The sequence below is a fragment of the Aythya fuligula genome, chromosome 1, assembly GCF_009819795.1.
Source record: "Aythya fuligula isolate bAytFul2 chromosome 1, bAytFul2.pri, whole genome shotgun sequence".
NCBI lineage: Eukaryota > Metazoa > Chordata > Aves > Anseriformes > Anatidae > Aythya > Aythya fuligula.
The window spans coordinates 108955723-108971968 of record NC_045559.1 but is presented as its reverse complement, the minus strand read 5'-3'; the positions used below and the strand labels follow the sequence as shown (position 1 = coordinate 108971968).

The 16246-nt window shown below is 36.9% G+C and overlaps 1 protein-coding gene across 1 annotated transcript in view; it reads left to right on the top strand.

Moving 5' to 3' along the window:
* The window catches only part of CHODL (chondrolectin), a 29438-nt gene extending 13527 nt beyond the window's left edge, over nucleotides 1–15911 (top strand). Inside the window, exons 2-8 of the mRNA XM_032195883.1 lie at nucleotides 1124–1436; nucleotides 2113–2270; nucleotides 5477–5524; nucleotides 5895–5978; nucleotides 8773–8875; nucleotides 13015–13093; nucleotides 15735–15911. Coding sequence (XP_032051774.1) covers nucleotides 1124–1436; nucleotides 2113–2270; nucleotides 5477–5524; nucleotides 5895–5978; nucleotides 8773–8875; nucleotides 13015–13093; nucleotides 15735–15911 — 962 coding nt within the window. The remainder of the gene's footprint in view (nucleotides 1–1123; nucleotides 1437–2112; nucleotides 2271–5476; nucleotides 5525–5894; nucleotides 5979–8772; nucleotides 8876–13014; nucleotides 13094–15734) is intronic.
* Nucleotides 15912–16246: the final 335 nt, after the last annotated feature.

The following is a 16246-nucleotide window of genomic DNA, read 5'->3' as shown; positions in this document are numbered from 1 at the left end:
TAGGGGCCTGGCTTAGAGATGCTGCCTGCTCCAGGAGCTGATGCTGAAAGTATACCTATGCACAGGACAGAGAGTGAGAATACATAGAGAAATAATTAAGGAAAGATTTAATAAGAAGACAGTACAGACTGCAGTCATGAGGTGCAGGGTTCAGTCAGGCAAGCATACTGACTGGCCCCATTTTACACATGACTAGCTGCTTTTATACTCCTTTCTGTTTCCTCCTTGTTCCTCCCCAGTCTCTAACCCTGCACAGTCCCTCCGCAGTGAGCATCATCCCACTGACTCCCTCCCTCCCCCAACATCCTGGTCACCCAGGTTTGCATCCTTATCAGTTGCTAAATCCTGTTTACATGGAGTTTCTTGATTGCCCTGCAGCTGGTGTCCAACAAGTATTTTTTTCTTGTCTTTTCCTCTATTACATTTGTCTGCCAGTTTTGCTTATGTATTTTGTTCATGTCTCTCTTTTTTTTTTTTTTTTTTTTTTTTGTTATTCCTTTTTGCACTGAAGAAGTAATTGATCAGGTACCCTTAGATAAACCAATGTTCTCTTTCCATATACACTTGTTGTATTTAGAGATGCTATAGTAGAGAGTAGCTATGAAGTCCTTGTAAAAGCAGCCTCTCAAGGTCAGAACCAAGAATGTGTTAGCTTCTTCCTGCCACTAAAATTGAGAAGTTTAAATTTTTTCCTGGTCAAATAGTTTTGATTACCAAATAGAAGTGGAGCTGGCACATTTCAATGAAATAGATACAAAAAGCTACTTTCCAAATCTTAGCTGTAACCAAAGTACCTGATGGTACAGTCATTAAAGAAGAGAATATTTTTCTAGAAGTCGGTGGGAGTTTTCAGTTTCTCAGAGACAGTTTAAGAAACCTTGGGAAGAAAGCCATAGATTCCTATGTACTAGTGGGATATGAGCTATGTTACATTCAAGCTAAGGTTTCCAGCAGTGTCTCTGTATCACCATAAGTCCTTCCACAGAGGTGCTCAAGAAAAAGTCTACTCTCCTTCTACATCACTGTATTCATGCTATGCTGTACTTTTTTCTTCTTCTTCTCATTTGTCATATTTGTTAATATACTCACCCACCTTTTTTTTTTTTTTTTTTTTTTTTTTCAGGTCAAAAGGTGTGCTATGGTGACTTCAAACATTCTTGTTACAAGATAGCTTATTTCCAGGACTTGTCTAGACGTGTGGGTTTTCAGGAGGCCCGCCAAGCTTGTGAAATTGATGGCGGGGCTTTACTGAGCTTAGAAAGTGAAGCTGAGCAGCAACTAATAGAGAACATGTTGCAAAACCTCACAAAGTCAGGCTCTGGGATTTCTGATGGAGATTTCTGGATTGGGTTGTGGAGAAGCAGTGATGGACTAGCCACCTCAAGTGCTTGCCCTGACCTCTACCAGTGGGCTGATGGAAGTATTTCACCATTCAGGTAAGTCTGTAAAACTGCTTCTTGAGAAGGTTTCATGAAAAGAAATGGAGGGTGAAATGCCTGGCAAGTCTTCGGTAGAGAAAGAAGCAGAAAGACTTGCTGCCCCATGAAGTTAACAGCATGAGTCCTTAAATTCTCCAAAGGGGTGCTGGCAGCAAGGGTTTTCAAATTCAATCTGTGAAAGGATAGCATAGTGTAGGTCCAGTCTAAAATTGTCTTTATTCCCATTTCAGACAAATTCTGCAAGACTGGCCTCCTCAGATCAGGCAGGCAGCCAACAAGTAATTTAATGCATGTTATTTAATTCAAATCATTCCAGTTTTACCCTGTCTTTTGATAAAACTTTCATTTCCTTAAGAAAAAGGCCAGAATAACAACAGCTCAGAGGAGCAGGTAAGAGTCAAATGGGAATGAAAATGGGCAAGAAAACAGCAGAATGTTATGCCTGCAGTGATGATTTTGGCCATATTTTTATTAATAATATTTTTAAGATCCAGGTATTTGTAGCCTAGGCCCTAAACTCCTTTCACAGAGGTGTTGTGGGAAATGCAGCTTATCTTTGTAGATGGTGGGGCCACTGGGGTTGACATTTCTTCATTGATATTAACTGCTTTCCTTGATGTTCTGATGAAATTTATCATCAGCTTTTAACATTTTTATTTATGTGTACTGCCAGAAATTGGTACACAGATGAGCCTTCCTGTGGAAGTGAAGCCTGTGTTGTGATGTATCATCAGCCAACTGCAAATCCTGGTCTGGGAGGGCCATATCTTTATCAGTGGAATGATGACAGATGCAACATGAAGCACAATTTTATCTGCAAGTATGGCCTAGGTAGGTGACACTAAAGTCATATTTCATAAATGTGACCCTTTCTTAGAAAAACAATGCCTCTTGTTTTATGAGGGAAGCTGCAAATGTCATGTGATAACACCATTAGACCTGCCCATGATACTGATTCCTTTACCGTGTGAGTGGTGGAGTTGATATTAATAGAGGATGTTATATATCTATTTATTGATAATTTAAGTAAAACTACCTGTATGCAATAAGAATGTTTTCAAGGTTAGCTTCACTATCACGCCTTCTCAGGTTTACTTCAACTCATTCAGTAGTTTATTCTCCATTAAGTATATTAAATGGCCATTTTCTAATTCCTCTGCTTGCTGTCAAGTAGGATGACAAGAGCATCTCTTGCGCCTATTGCAAAAAATTAAACCTCATACCTCTGATATTTTATACCAATGTATGTATATGAGAACTATTTCTAAGAGTTTTGGCTTAAAGAAAAAAATAGCAAGTCCAGAACAGCAGGAAAAAAAATCTGCATTTACACTTGTAGATTTGTAGATACAAAAAGCAGATGCACACTAGTTCAGATAGTGACAGAAAAAGACAGATCTTAGGCAATTTGGCTGTACTTTCAGACATGACATAGGTTCTGTATAAGTCAGCAGAGGAAACATGAACTATAACCTAGAACACAGTGCAATCAGAACAAGGACATGAAAAATAATAATTTGTGGTGTGCCTGCTTTTCAAAAACTAAGCTGGAAGTCAGAATGCATTTGAAATCATACTCTTAGTAGCTATTTAGCCCACCTAATTCGGCAGTATTTCCTACTGTTTTCTATATATTGGAGATGATACATTTGTTTTAGAGATTCAGGTTATTTTCTTCCACCAGCTTTGGTGGATAGAAAATTGTGTCACTGTCTATTGTCTTAATGGTGTTAAAAATGGCAATTAATATTGCAAGTAAATACTGAATACTTGGAAGGTTTGATATATTCACACACTTAACACCCCACTCTCTTTTGTTTCTTCTAAAATTATTAGTGTCTATTATTTGTCATTTGTCTTTTGGTGATTGGTGATCATGTTGGTCATACAGGCCATTCAAGGAACTGTGATCTGCAAAATTCTATCACTTCCACAGCTGATCACAATTATTTTGAAATAAGAGAATAAAATAAAATAATAACAACTTTTATTATAAAAATAGCAGAATAGCAAAATTATAACATCCAAAAATGTAAGTTTGATTAAAAAGTCTCAGTTTCAAGCATATTTCAATCTTTAAAAACAAACAAATTTAAGTGGAATAATCATTCTACAATAGCGAACTACTGACCAGCGAACTACTGAACAGCTGTGATCTGATAAAGACATTAATTCCTATTGCTTTCTCTATCAGAAAAAAAAAGTGTTGGATATTTTGAGTTTCCAGAAAACAAACTGATAAAAGTAACAATGAAAATGAATTTGTTTTTTTTTTTCACCGTGTATAAATAAATCACTAGTGTATAATGAGGAATGTTACATCAATAAGGCAAACAATAGACAGATTATTATTGACATTATTATGTATCTAAATACACTAATGCAAAATCCTAGCTATTTACTTTTCATTGGAATTGTGCTTGTCAGCAAAAGACTATTCTCCAGAAATATAGTTTTGTATCACATGGAAGAAAAGAATAGATGTATACATGTATATAAACAGGTACATAACATTTCTTTCACTACCTAAAGAAAATACCGCAGTGTAAGAAAATTACATTTGCCATCTAAAACCCAGGAAGACTTAAGAAAGACCCTCCTGTTCTCTCCAATAGCTTCAGTAATAGCTTCAACTTCAACTATTAGTAATAAAAAAAATGCAGCCAATTTACTAGGACTGTTATGGTGACATGTGGACATTGAATTTCAATTTATTATCTGAGCGTGTTGTTTTTCACAACATTCCTGTCTGAGTATGATACCAGTCATAGGCCAAAATGGAGAGGTTGTATGTGTTCGTGATGTAGCTGCATCTGATTTTATCAGTAGCAAGTTCAGAGTAGTCCTTCATTGGGCAGTCTTACTCAAGCAGCAACTACATTTCTGGTAGTCACTTTCATGTTTAAGCATTTAAGCATTGTTGCAATGTCCAGTCTGGCTTTAAATCATATTGTTCATTCACTGATCTTAAACTTAATTATAGGTTGGTAATTGCAACCACTTTTAGTTCCTGTCCAGCTCCTGTAGGTTTGATTATACAATCAAATTAAAAACTCATCTCCTTTTCTGCTGTCTAGAGTGAACAGCTCAGTTCTTGGTGGTATTATTGTTATCTTTCTTTATATATGGCCAAATGTAGCCAGTTTTTACCAGAGGAGATGAAATAATTGCTTTTGTTCTATTAGGCATTAATGCCTCTTTGATTTCTCTTAGCATTTTTAGTTTATCAGGACACCTGGAGCTGCAGGCTAGTAGCACTATTATATTAATAATAGGATATGGTATTCAAAATATCATGCAGATTCTACTCCTGTGCTCATCCTTTCAATGTGAGGTTATTATTTTTGTAATCCTTATAATTTTTTATTTTTATTTTTTTTGTAATAACCATAAGTAAACTTATAACCCTCTGCAGTACAACTCAAAGCCATGATTTGGTCCTTCAGTTTCTTATGCATTACAAGGAATATGATACTATCATTCCTATTTTGGTAGTTTCACTTCCTTATGTGATACATCAGAAACCACTGCCCATTTAGGGCTGCCAAATTACATGAAGCTGACATCTGACCTCAAAAACTTGAGCTTCTTTATTATGCTTTATAGCCAACATTCTTTAGGCATTATTTTAAAAATCTGAATAAGACTTAAGTATTAATCAAGAACACTTCCTTTCTTGTACTGTTTTAGTATCAACTGCATAAATGAAACTTTGGATATGTTAAGAGTTTTATTTAGCACAAGAAATTAAGAGATTCAGTGATTAAGCCAATAACCTAGCAGATGCCACCAGGAAATAGAATTTCAATTAACTATATAGCCCTTTTCAAAGGGGAGGGGGGAAGTATGAACTAGAATTAAATTGACACTAGTATGCAAATAGTCTTTGGTAAGAAAACTGAATGCTGAAAAAGGTAAGTAATTATTATTTTGGAGAATATATCTATTTCTGTGATACCACAAGCAAAACAATGAAAGTATCTGTTTTATTACACATTTAACTCTTTAACTATTAATTTCAAATATTGATTTAACAGACAATGTCTTAGAAAAAGAATTAGGAGACAGAGCAGAGCCAGATTACGGTAAGAAATTCTGATACACTGAATTTAATTGCAATAATAAATAACTATAAGGATAATTTACCAGACGCTCCAAAATTACTCACGTTTAACAGACATAGGTTAGTACTGGAACATGTGAAAAATGTATCTTATAGAGACTAATAGCTACAAATATATGGCTATCATTTTAAATACTGCTGGTCATAATTCTTGTTCCAGATACAAGCACAATTTTGCAATAAAATTTACGCACTTATATGCAGCAGTTTAATCCTGGGAAAATTATTTTTTCCAATGTAAATGAAAATGTAATTATGATTAATTTATTAAACAACATAAGAGCTATATATTATACACACAGTTTTCCTAAAAGTTCTGATATTCTTTCCAGGTATTTTTCCAACAGTGCCAGCAGGAAATCCATATGACACACAGAAACCAGAAGATCAGTATCACATTATAGCTACTGAAACAGGTAATGTGCTCATAAGAATTTAGAGATATGGTAAAAACATTAACAGAGGACTCAGTTAATTATTAACAACTTCCATTATTATCTATGGGAGGAAGTAATCTGTCGCCCCAGAGAGTGCCCTGAAGAAGAACACTTTTGAGTTGATTTCAAGAGTCCTACGTGGTTCTACTTGTAACTGTGGAAAGAAATATTTCCATGTCCCCCCAGATTTTGATCCAAGCCTGCAGTTTAGCAGTCTTTGAAATCTGCACTGCTGTCTCTGACGCAGGTGAGTCTCTGTTAGGATGTAAGATTTCACCAGCCCTCATCCAGCTGTGGAGCATTTCCTTCTAGGGCTGTGATAGCCAATGCCTTGTCTCTTCATCTCCTTCCATCTTCATACCCCACATGATAAACAAACATATGGTGCTTATCTTTTTATATCTGATGCCTGGGGATCACAAAGACAGCACAAAGGAATCCTTCCTAACAGACACAGCATGAAGTTTTCGGTTATCTGCAGATTAAGCACCATGTCATATGTCCTGAAATACCCTGTATTTTAACAAACATCACACAAAATCACAGGATGGTTTGGAGTGGAAGGGACCTTAAAGATTGTCTAATTTCAACCCCCCACCATGGGCAGGGACACCTCCCACTAAACTAGGTTGCTCAAAGCCCCATCCAGCCTGGCCTTGAACACTTCCAGGGATGGGGCATCCACAGCTTCTCTGGGCAACCTGTTCCTGTGCCTCACCACCCTCATAGAAAAGAATTTCTTTCTAATATCTAATCTAAATCTAACCTCTTAGAAACCATTACCCCTTGTCCTATCAATGCACTCCTTGACAAAGAGTCCCTCTCGCAATTTCTTGTAGGCAAATTTCTTTAAGTGCTGGAAGACTGGTATAAGGTCTCCCTGGAGCCTTCTCTTCTCCAGGCTGAACAACCCCAACTCCCTCAGACTGTCTTCATAGGAGAGGTACTCCAGCCCTTTGATTATCACTGTGGCTCTCCTCTGGACTCAGTCCAACAGGTTCATGTCCTTCTTTTGCTGGGTGTCCCAGAGCTGAACAAAGGGCTCCAGGTGGGGTCTCACAAGAGCAGAGCAGAGGGGAAGACTCACCTCCCTTGTCCTGCCGGTCACACTTCTTTTTATGTAGCCCAGGATATGGCTGGCTTTCTGATTTGCAAGAACACATTGCTGGCTCGTGTTGAACTTCTCATCAACCAAGCCGCCCAGGTCTTCTCATCAAGGCTCGTCTCAATCCACTCTTCATCCAGCCTGTATTTATGCTTGGGTTTGCCCTGGCCCAGATGCAGGACCTTGCACTTGGCCTTGTTGAATCTTAGGAGGTTTGCACGGGCCCACCTCTCAAGCCTCTGGATGACATCCCTTCCTTTCAGTGTGTCAACTGCATGGCACAGTTTGGTGTCATAGGCAAACTTGCTGAGGGTGCACTTGATCCCACTGTACATATCACCAACATTAAACAGTGCCGGTCCAACACCAACCCCACATGCCAAGAGTGGTTAAATGCTTTGCTGAAAGTAGTAAAGAAGGTGCTTGATATTTTGCAAATGTATGCCTAGGAGCTTACTATAATGCTCTCAAGTACTTCATTTAGCAATTTATGTCCTGAATTATGTCCTATGCCCTGCAGTTCTTGAAGAGTAGTAACATAGCCTTAATTCAAGGAATGGAACAACTCTAAAAAGCAACTCAGGGTTTTACAGGATTACAGCACGGTATTATAGAAAGTTGGCACTCCCTTTCCACATTTGTTGGCTGGATTTGAGTGAGTTTCCCAACTGATGTTCCCACTGTTTGCAACTCCAGAGGAACAGATATATTGATGAACTGTGTTTTGAAATTTATATTACTATTAAAAAACAAAACAAACAAACAAACAAAACACAAAGATTAATCTAACACTAACAAACAAACCCAGCCTTTATCCTTGCTAGTGAAAATATGTTCAGAAGAGAACAATGGGTAAGAAAGTCTTCACAATATGTACCCTATCTGTATAGTGTTATAAAACACAGGTATACACTTATTGAAAAACAGACCCTTTCTGGAAGCTGTAAACCTCATCTTCTATTCTAGGCAGATAATAGAGTCCCAGCTTGTACCACTTCCCACTCCTTTTGCCCAGGAACCTGCAGGGGAACATCTTAATCTCTCTCCACGTTATTCTGGGACAGTTTACATATGTCTTTTAAAGGGAATGGGAAGAGCAGAGTTTGTTCCTCTTGTAGTGCTGTGTAGTCAGGAAACCATAATTGGTGTCCTCACCCGGAAACTCACAGCAATTGAGTAGACAGGTTATATGCACTGTAGAAATCATTTTAAATACTTGATTTTTCAATCACAAAATTGGAAATCTTGCATTGCTGCATAAAGAAAATGTCAGAATTTAAATTGTCAAGGTATGCTTTGCATATCATTGGGGAAGTAGTATTTTATTATTGATATTGCTGAGTCATCTTTTTGGAGCTCTTCCTACAGAAGAAATGCATAAATGCTATTCTTCCTTCCTTCCTTCCTTCCTTCCTTCCTTCCTTCCTTCCTTCCTTCCTTCCTTCCTTCCTTCCTTCCTTCCTTCCTTCCTTCCTAAATTCCTTCCTTCCTAAATTCCTTCCTTCCTAAATTCCTTCCTAAATTCCTTCCTAAATTCCTTCCTAAATTCCTTCCTTCCTTCCTTGTGTGTAACGTAATGTATTTCTGATATTTTATTCCAGATTTTTACTCACGTGGTCAAGTGTATATCAACATGGGAGGCATTAATGAGAACTTTTTGTCTTGTAGGTATAATTCCAAATCTAATTTATGTTGTAATACCCACTATACCACTGCTGCTGTTGATACTGGTGGCTTTTGGGACTTGCTGTTTCCAGATGCTTCATAAAAGGTAAAATATACTAATTCAAAATGGTTCTATAATGCAAAATTCATGTTTCCATTGGCAAGCTATTCATACTGAAAGACTGCTTACATCTGTTCCCAAATATGCAAAGCACCGTCTTTTCATCTATTAAAATCCAAGTAGTTTACAGCTGTTAGAGCTGAACATTCACCTTCAGACTTTTCCACAGATAAATTAGAATAGTTCCATTTCTCACAAAGTAGGTTGCCAGTAGGACTTTACCTGTTTCTGAAGATTTGCTGACCAATTGATACACCGAGCTACTGTCAGCACTTTTATTTCACCTCTTCCATCATGATTACCTCCTACATAGCATCTGGGCTTTAGGTAGTAATATTGGGGTCCTCAGTGATACAGGGCAAACTCAAGAACTCAATTCACTTTCTGACAAAAAGGGACGATTGTTCTGAGCAGGACTAGCAGCTGTTTAATGATGTTTCAGTTCACATCCCATATGAACATGATGGGCTACAGGAGCAGTAAAATTGAAAACAAAAAGCAAAATTTAGTTTTGAGCCACACGCCAGTGCAACTTTTTTGTACGTCATGTATCTGTCAAAGAAGACACATAAAGTTAAATAGATAAGCATACACAAATATGTTCAAACAGTCATTATTATTATGCAAATAGGAAACATTTCAGCTTTTGAAACAGGATATGTTTTGATTCACACTTAAATACTTTTGACCTTTTTCCTTCTCAAAATGTGTTGTACCAAAATATGACAATCTATATGCATTTTTTTTCTGAACTAGTCTTTCTGTAACTTTCAAGGATATTTTTCATTCTGCATTCATTTCATAGAGTGTTCTCAAGTTATTGTAGTCAGAGAAGTTTAAACTGAAATATATTTTATGGATAAAATTTATTTTTGCAAAATAAAAAGAGTAACAGATTCAGAAGCTTTGTTATCCCTATTCTCTTGAAGTGCAGAAACGCTAGCAGGGAATTTGACATCACTGTTACAGAAAATTAGAAAAAAGATCTTTTCCTCTTTACTTTTAGTCTTTTAGTTTGTGTTTCTCATTTAACCCTTCTTAGTAATATGTCTCATTGAGAGAACTGAACATATAAAAATGGTATTATGAAGTCTGCCATATAAAATACATGTAGATTGTGTCTTAATGATACACATTTCCCTATAAAGAAAAGGAAAATGCATGCTTTCCAAACTCTTTATGGCAGGCAAATTCAGGCTAGTGAAATTTCTACAGTGCTAGTATGCACTGTAGAAATCAGACCTTGGCAGCTGGACTATAAAAGGCTGGCAACTCAAAGAAAAAAATAATAAAAAAGGAATCTAATGTATAACAATAACAATTATATAAATAACCTAAATCTGGAACACATGTTATAATGGACCTGGATTTATTGGTAAGTATAATGACATATATGTTCATACCTTTTCTGGAAGATTTTTCTCCCTCTGAAAAAGGATTGTGGAGGCTAAGGCTCTCAAACAGTCTTTGGAAGACAATGAGAGATTCACGGCCCACTGAAATCAATAGAAATAGTAGTGTTGACTTCAGTGGGCTTTGATCAGGCCTTTGATGCTATAGCAGTTCATACAGAATTAATTAATCTGAACTTCCAATAAGTAAATATTGCATGACACAGGTATTGGAAATTAATCTTGGAAGATTGTGCTGTTAATTTATTGGTTTGAGAGACTAAATGATACAAAAATTAGGAAGAAAATAGATTGAACCAGAACAAAAACATTTTTTTTTCCCAGACTATTCATTTTGAGTTATACTAAAGCTTTTAATAGAGGAAGACAAAATCTTCCTCTATTTTTTTTTTTTTTTTTTTTTTTTTTCCATTAAAATCCATCTGTATTCTGATATCATCAAACATTTGTTTGTATCTGTTGAAACAAATCTTTCTTTTTAAAAAGCGTTTCCATGGTTATTTTCAGTTATATTTCCACATATGATCTACCTAACAAATCATTTTGGTTCATCCCAAGTACACAGTTCTTGGGCAAAAAACAAATCAAAGAAAGAGTCAACCACTTCAACTGATCAGCTGCACAGTGCGGAGCTTTAAGAAAGGGATTCTATCCTGCCGGGGAAGGAGGGATCCCCAATTTTCTGAATGAACCTGATTTCTCATTCTTTTTTAGGCTTCTACAACATGGTGACCTTTCTTCTGAAAGCCACAATCCATGGCCAACCAGGACATGCCTAGCTTGAAAGGTCATGACTAATTTTGCCTGGCGTTGGGCTCTTAAAGGGTAGTAATAAGGCAAAGCAAATCATCTTCCCTGTAGCTAGTAGAAATGATCAGCTCATTCATGCTTAGATGCTCTCCCTTTCATTTCTTCCAGGGAAGCAAGGAGAAACTGCTTCAAAGACCCATCTCCATTATCATCTGAATGCCTTGCAGAAAGTTTAAATTCCAACCTGGTATATGTCTCAGTTTCTATGATTGCATTTGATGGTCAAACCAGCAATATGCTCAACCTATTTATTGCACCTTTCTTACTAAAACCTGTTTCCTGAACCAGATGTATAGCTGTTGGAAATCAGTGTAGGTTCACTGAAGATAAGCTTGTATTACATAGGTATAGTTCTGGCCCAAGTTATTTAGAAATTGTTCCTACTCTGTGGCAAGAACTCTCCATTCAAAGCATTTCACAAGAAATTTAAAAAACATACCTGATTTTGCGCTATTAATCTGAAAAGCAGTAGTGAATCAGTTTCTTAAAGAAAGAGGTACTGAAACTACTTGATCCATTGCAATTACTTTGTTTATAGCATTGTGGCCTGATCTAAAGTCCACTGAAATCAATAGGAGTCTTTTCAATTACTCCAATGGGCTCAGGTACATAATGCATTACTTTGTAGGACTTCAGAGGTAAGTCTGGAGGGACTGAAAACTGTTCATCTCTCTCAGAGTGCATTTCAAATCAATTCTGACTCACTTATATTTATATACCAGTAACTGAGTAAAACTGAATGTATAGTACTGTTGGGATCTTGACTCTCAGGTTTCCAACTTACAGAATTATGTGCTGGCATAAAGGCCACTTCTCCTCCTCTGCTTTTTACTTAATTGGAAAACATATCAGTGTGAAATATTCTGTCCAGTGACTGAAATACTTTTACCAAAATGCAGCTGCAGAGGCTCATAAAGTGCCTGTTCTTTTCAGCAGACTGCAGCGCACTGTCCTCTAGCATGTAAGTGAGGGAAGGTGGTGCACTGTAGAAGTAAGACCAGAGAAGATGCTACCTGTATGGAGAGACTAGCCTCATTTTACAGTGTGCTCCAGGGTTCCCTGTGAAGATTAGAGTGAATGGTTTTGCAGTGTTCCAGAGCAAGTATTTTGGGACCGGTTTTATCTTTTTTACTCAAAACAAAACAAACAAAAAACACACAAAAAAAAACTACTATCAAAAGTGTCGAATGAAAACTATGCCTAAGGAAGCTTTCTACTGGTCATTCATTGCTAGGAATCTGACTCATATCCCATTATTTCATTAGAAATGAGGTAGAGCTCTGAAGGGAAGAGGCTTTCTGGTTTACCTCTACATGCTGGCACCCATTAGCGTGTCACAGTCACAGGGGTACAGCTCCAGGATGTGTGTGGGCATGATTGTGGTAGTCACCCTGGGTGGGTGGGCTTGTGCGTGTTGGAAACAGACTTGGGGATGCGTATACTCCTGTCCTCCATGCATCCTTCTATACAAGGGAAGTGATCAACCTTCCCCTGCCCTGCTCAAACAGTGGCCACACAGTCATCCACACCTATTCCTACAGAGTAGTCTTCCAGAGGGGTTTTAGTCTCTGGCCAGAAATGGAGAAGACTATACTGTATGAGTAGGTGTGGATGAATGTGAACTGAAAAATAAAAAATAAATGCTATCCAAGTCACTTCATTGCATGGGAGGAACTCCTTAAGAGGGTGGTCTGGTAATGTTGGTAACAGTTTCTTACCTTGACCCCACCACTGTGGCACTGTGCTTGATGCAGCATGGGCATGACCCTTATGTGGTTGGGGAATCTATGGCAACAAAAATGGCCATCAAACAGGGGATGATCCATGTGTGATCACAAACTTGATTCAGGGCCTGTACAAGTATACATGAACTGAAAATAGTTTATATTTTTATTTTTTCAGTAAAGGAAGAACAAAAACAAGTCCAAACCAGTCCACACTATGGATTTCAAAGACGCCTAGGAAGGACAGTAGCATGGAGGTATAATGATTTACTGACTGAAAGCAAAGCAAAAATAACATTTTGCAGTCAGGCTGTATTATAATGTCATCTAAGAACATTAGCTTGGAATGGCTTGAAAATGCAAAGGATCTACGAGAATGAACTCTAAGCTCCCCTTGAGGCAAATGTTCAGATCATTTTTATATACTGTTTGATTATTAATTCAGTAACAAAATATGCCATGCTAAATAAAGGGTATGTGTTTATTTTGCTAAGAGATGTAAGTTAGCTAGTTGTGAGTAATGAAATGAACAGAGCATCGAAGTTTTTATGAGGACATATCTACAATGTGCATCAGTTTTAAGATAGATTGTTTGCAGTTAAACAAAACCTCTTTGTTTCCTTTAGTCTCTCATGCATTGTAACCTAGTTGATGTACTGTAAATGGAACTGATAATTTTACAGTTTAACAATTATTTATCTTTGCATAAATGTTTGATACAAAATATTTGTTTAGTATTTATTTGCATGCTTAAGACAGTTTTTGATCCTAATGCACAAATTATTTTAGTATTTATAAACCATTCGCACTGGCAGAGACTGCTGCCATGTTATGACATTGATCTGCTGTGGCAAAATTCAAAGATTAAAAGTTGTTTAATGTTATATAATGAATCCACATTGCCGAGGAGTGACCATATCTTCTTGACATATGGTACAAGGGCAACTTAAATCACTTGGCAAGCGATAAAACATTAGTGAGGTGTCCCTTGAAATTCAGCCTTTGGTTGTAACTAATTATTTCTTTTTTTAGTTTTTCTGAGGGAAAAAAAAAAAAAAAGTGTAATTATCCCAATAGGAAAGAGTTTAAGAATAAAATTACTTGTTTCAGTAAGTCTATGAAAAGAAGACATTAAAGATTATTTAAATATAGCTAATAGTTTGATATGAATAACATAAAGTTGGATCAAAGAGAAGACAAATGTCGTGTCTTGGAAGTAGTACTAAGAAATTGATCCCAACATTACTCAGACTATTATCTAGAAAAGTGTTAATTATGTTAATTGATAGATCTAGAGGTAACCACGATGCATTCAAAGTTCTTTTTTTAGAGATATTATTAATATCACTAACATTCATTCTCTCTGGTTCTATAAGAGCTTTCTGTGCCATAAAATGGTTTTAGCAGTCATTAGTACTGCATCTCAGGGTGCTAGTAAAAGCACTCTGGGTGATTTGTTAGTGACAGTTTGGTGATGTAGCAGAGAGGCTAAAGGGTCTTGCTGCACTTTGCAGCAAGAGTTCAAAAGCATGAGTTCACACTTGTCAGGTTTTCTGTTAATATAAATAGAAGACTACTATTGGGTGGAAGTTGGGAAGAGATGGACAGAACCAACAGCACTGGGATGCCTACGCTGTGCTAGCTGATGTTTTTGAAGCTTTTGAAGTAGAGCTTTTGAAGGTCAAAGAGAAATGTGTATCTCTTTTTTTTTTCTGAGGAAAAAAAAGCATCTATAAATATTCACTGCCAGTAATACTGATGGTACAATGCTATTGCATTGCTGAAACACTTCTGGAACCATCTTAAAGTTGCAGTTATGCCATGATTTTTACTTCCTCTTTGAAGAAGGCTTTTTCTGTAGTTCACGTTAAGTATTGCCACTCCTCCTACTTACAACATTCTGTATCTGTTTTTCCAATCAGCTTTAACATCTTTCTTTGCTCAGTCTCCTAATTCAGCTCCCTTTATAGTGATTATGAACAGAAAGAAAACTTGATAACCAAGTCCATATATATATATATATATATTTTTTTTTTTTTTTTTCTGACCTAATTATTGCTTAACTCACCTGAGGCCAAGAGCTCCATCTTTCCTGGGAACATCTGGGGTAATAAGAACTTGGTCTTTAAACATTAACTCCCTTAAGGAAATAGGGAAGGAGGGAGAGTGAAGATTCACATAGAACTACAGAGCTACCATTTCTTCATACTTTGAGCTTCTAAAGTACATTGACAGTCAATATTGGGATTAGTATAGCAGAAGTGTCAGGAGTAGTTTCCATGTAGCAATCAGGAGAACTCAAAAACCTTCAGATTTCTTTCCTAAAGGGAAAAGGTGATTGCTGGGCATTTATCAGTGTGGACCAGTATCATTTATGTATCATTTCACCTTACCAAGTGAAGGAAATAGTTTCTATGCATGTATTTCCTTTGCCTAGGACTTGGGTTCCTAAAATACAAGGGTAAAATCTGAACAGTTTTAAGAGTCCTATGTTAAAAATAACAAATGTTGGATGGAATGAACTGTGTAGTCTTGCACCAGTTAGTCCCATCTTTAAACTGATGATTCTCTTTCATGCACAATGTATAAATTCTATATATACACAATTTCTTTCACCTTTATTTTCCTATTTCCATATGCAAAAGGGAGATAGGGCTAGTAGTAATAGAGGAAAGGGGGAGAAATAGGTGATTTGCACTTGCAGACTGAACACCTTGAAATTAGACTTTGTGTTGGTATTTCCTTTGGATTTTTGGGGAGCTTAAAGAATCCAGGAAAACCAAAGCTATTTATGTGAAACGGTATAGTAGTGATAACAGAATTGCTATTAAAAAAAAAAAAAAAGGCAAAGAAACTCCACCACTTTTCTGTCCTTCATATTCACATTAAATTCTACAGACTGGAGAAAGAAGCAGTTTCAGGTGTCGGATTTCATCAACTACAGCCACTCTGAATCAGCTCCTTGGCTTCTACTTACAGCTATGGGGTCAGCTCATGGCGACCACATTCCCTTCTGATCACTGGTTCCCTAAATCTCTTGCAGACAGCAGCAGGAGGTGTGAGGCAAGGAACTGAAGGACGAAGAAGAGTAAAAACTTAACTAGGCGTCAGATGGACAGCATGACTTCAATATGGCATTCTAAAAAACTTTATATTTCCTGCTCCAGTCATCCCCAAGGAATGTAATTTTTCTTTTTTTTCCTTAGTGATCTCGGTCTTTTGCAAGCAAGAAGCATTTCGGAGAGAAAGCTCTTATTTTCTTCTTTAACCTTTTAATCATTTTAGGTGCAAGCAAGTATGTATCAGCATCAAGCATCCATACCCTATTTTGAAGCATCTCAGGCCAAACTCAAATCAAAAATAATCCATGCTGCCCACATATTTTATTTCAGTAAAAACTGGTTTCACCA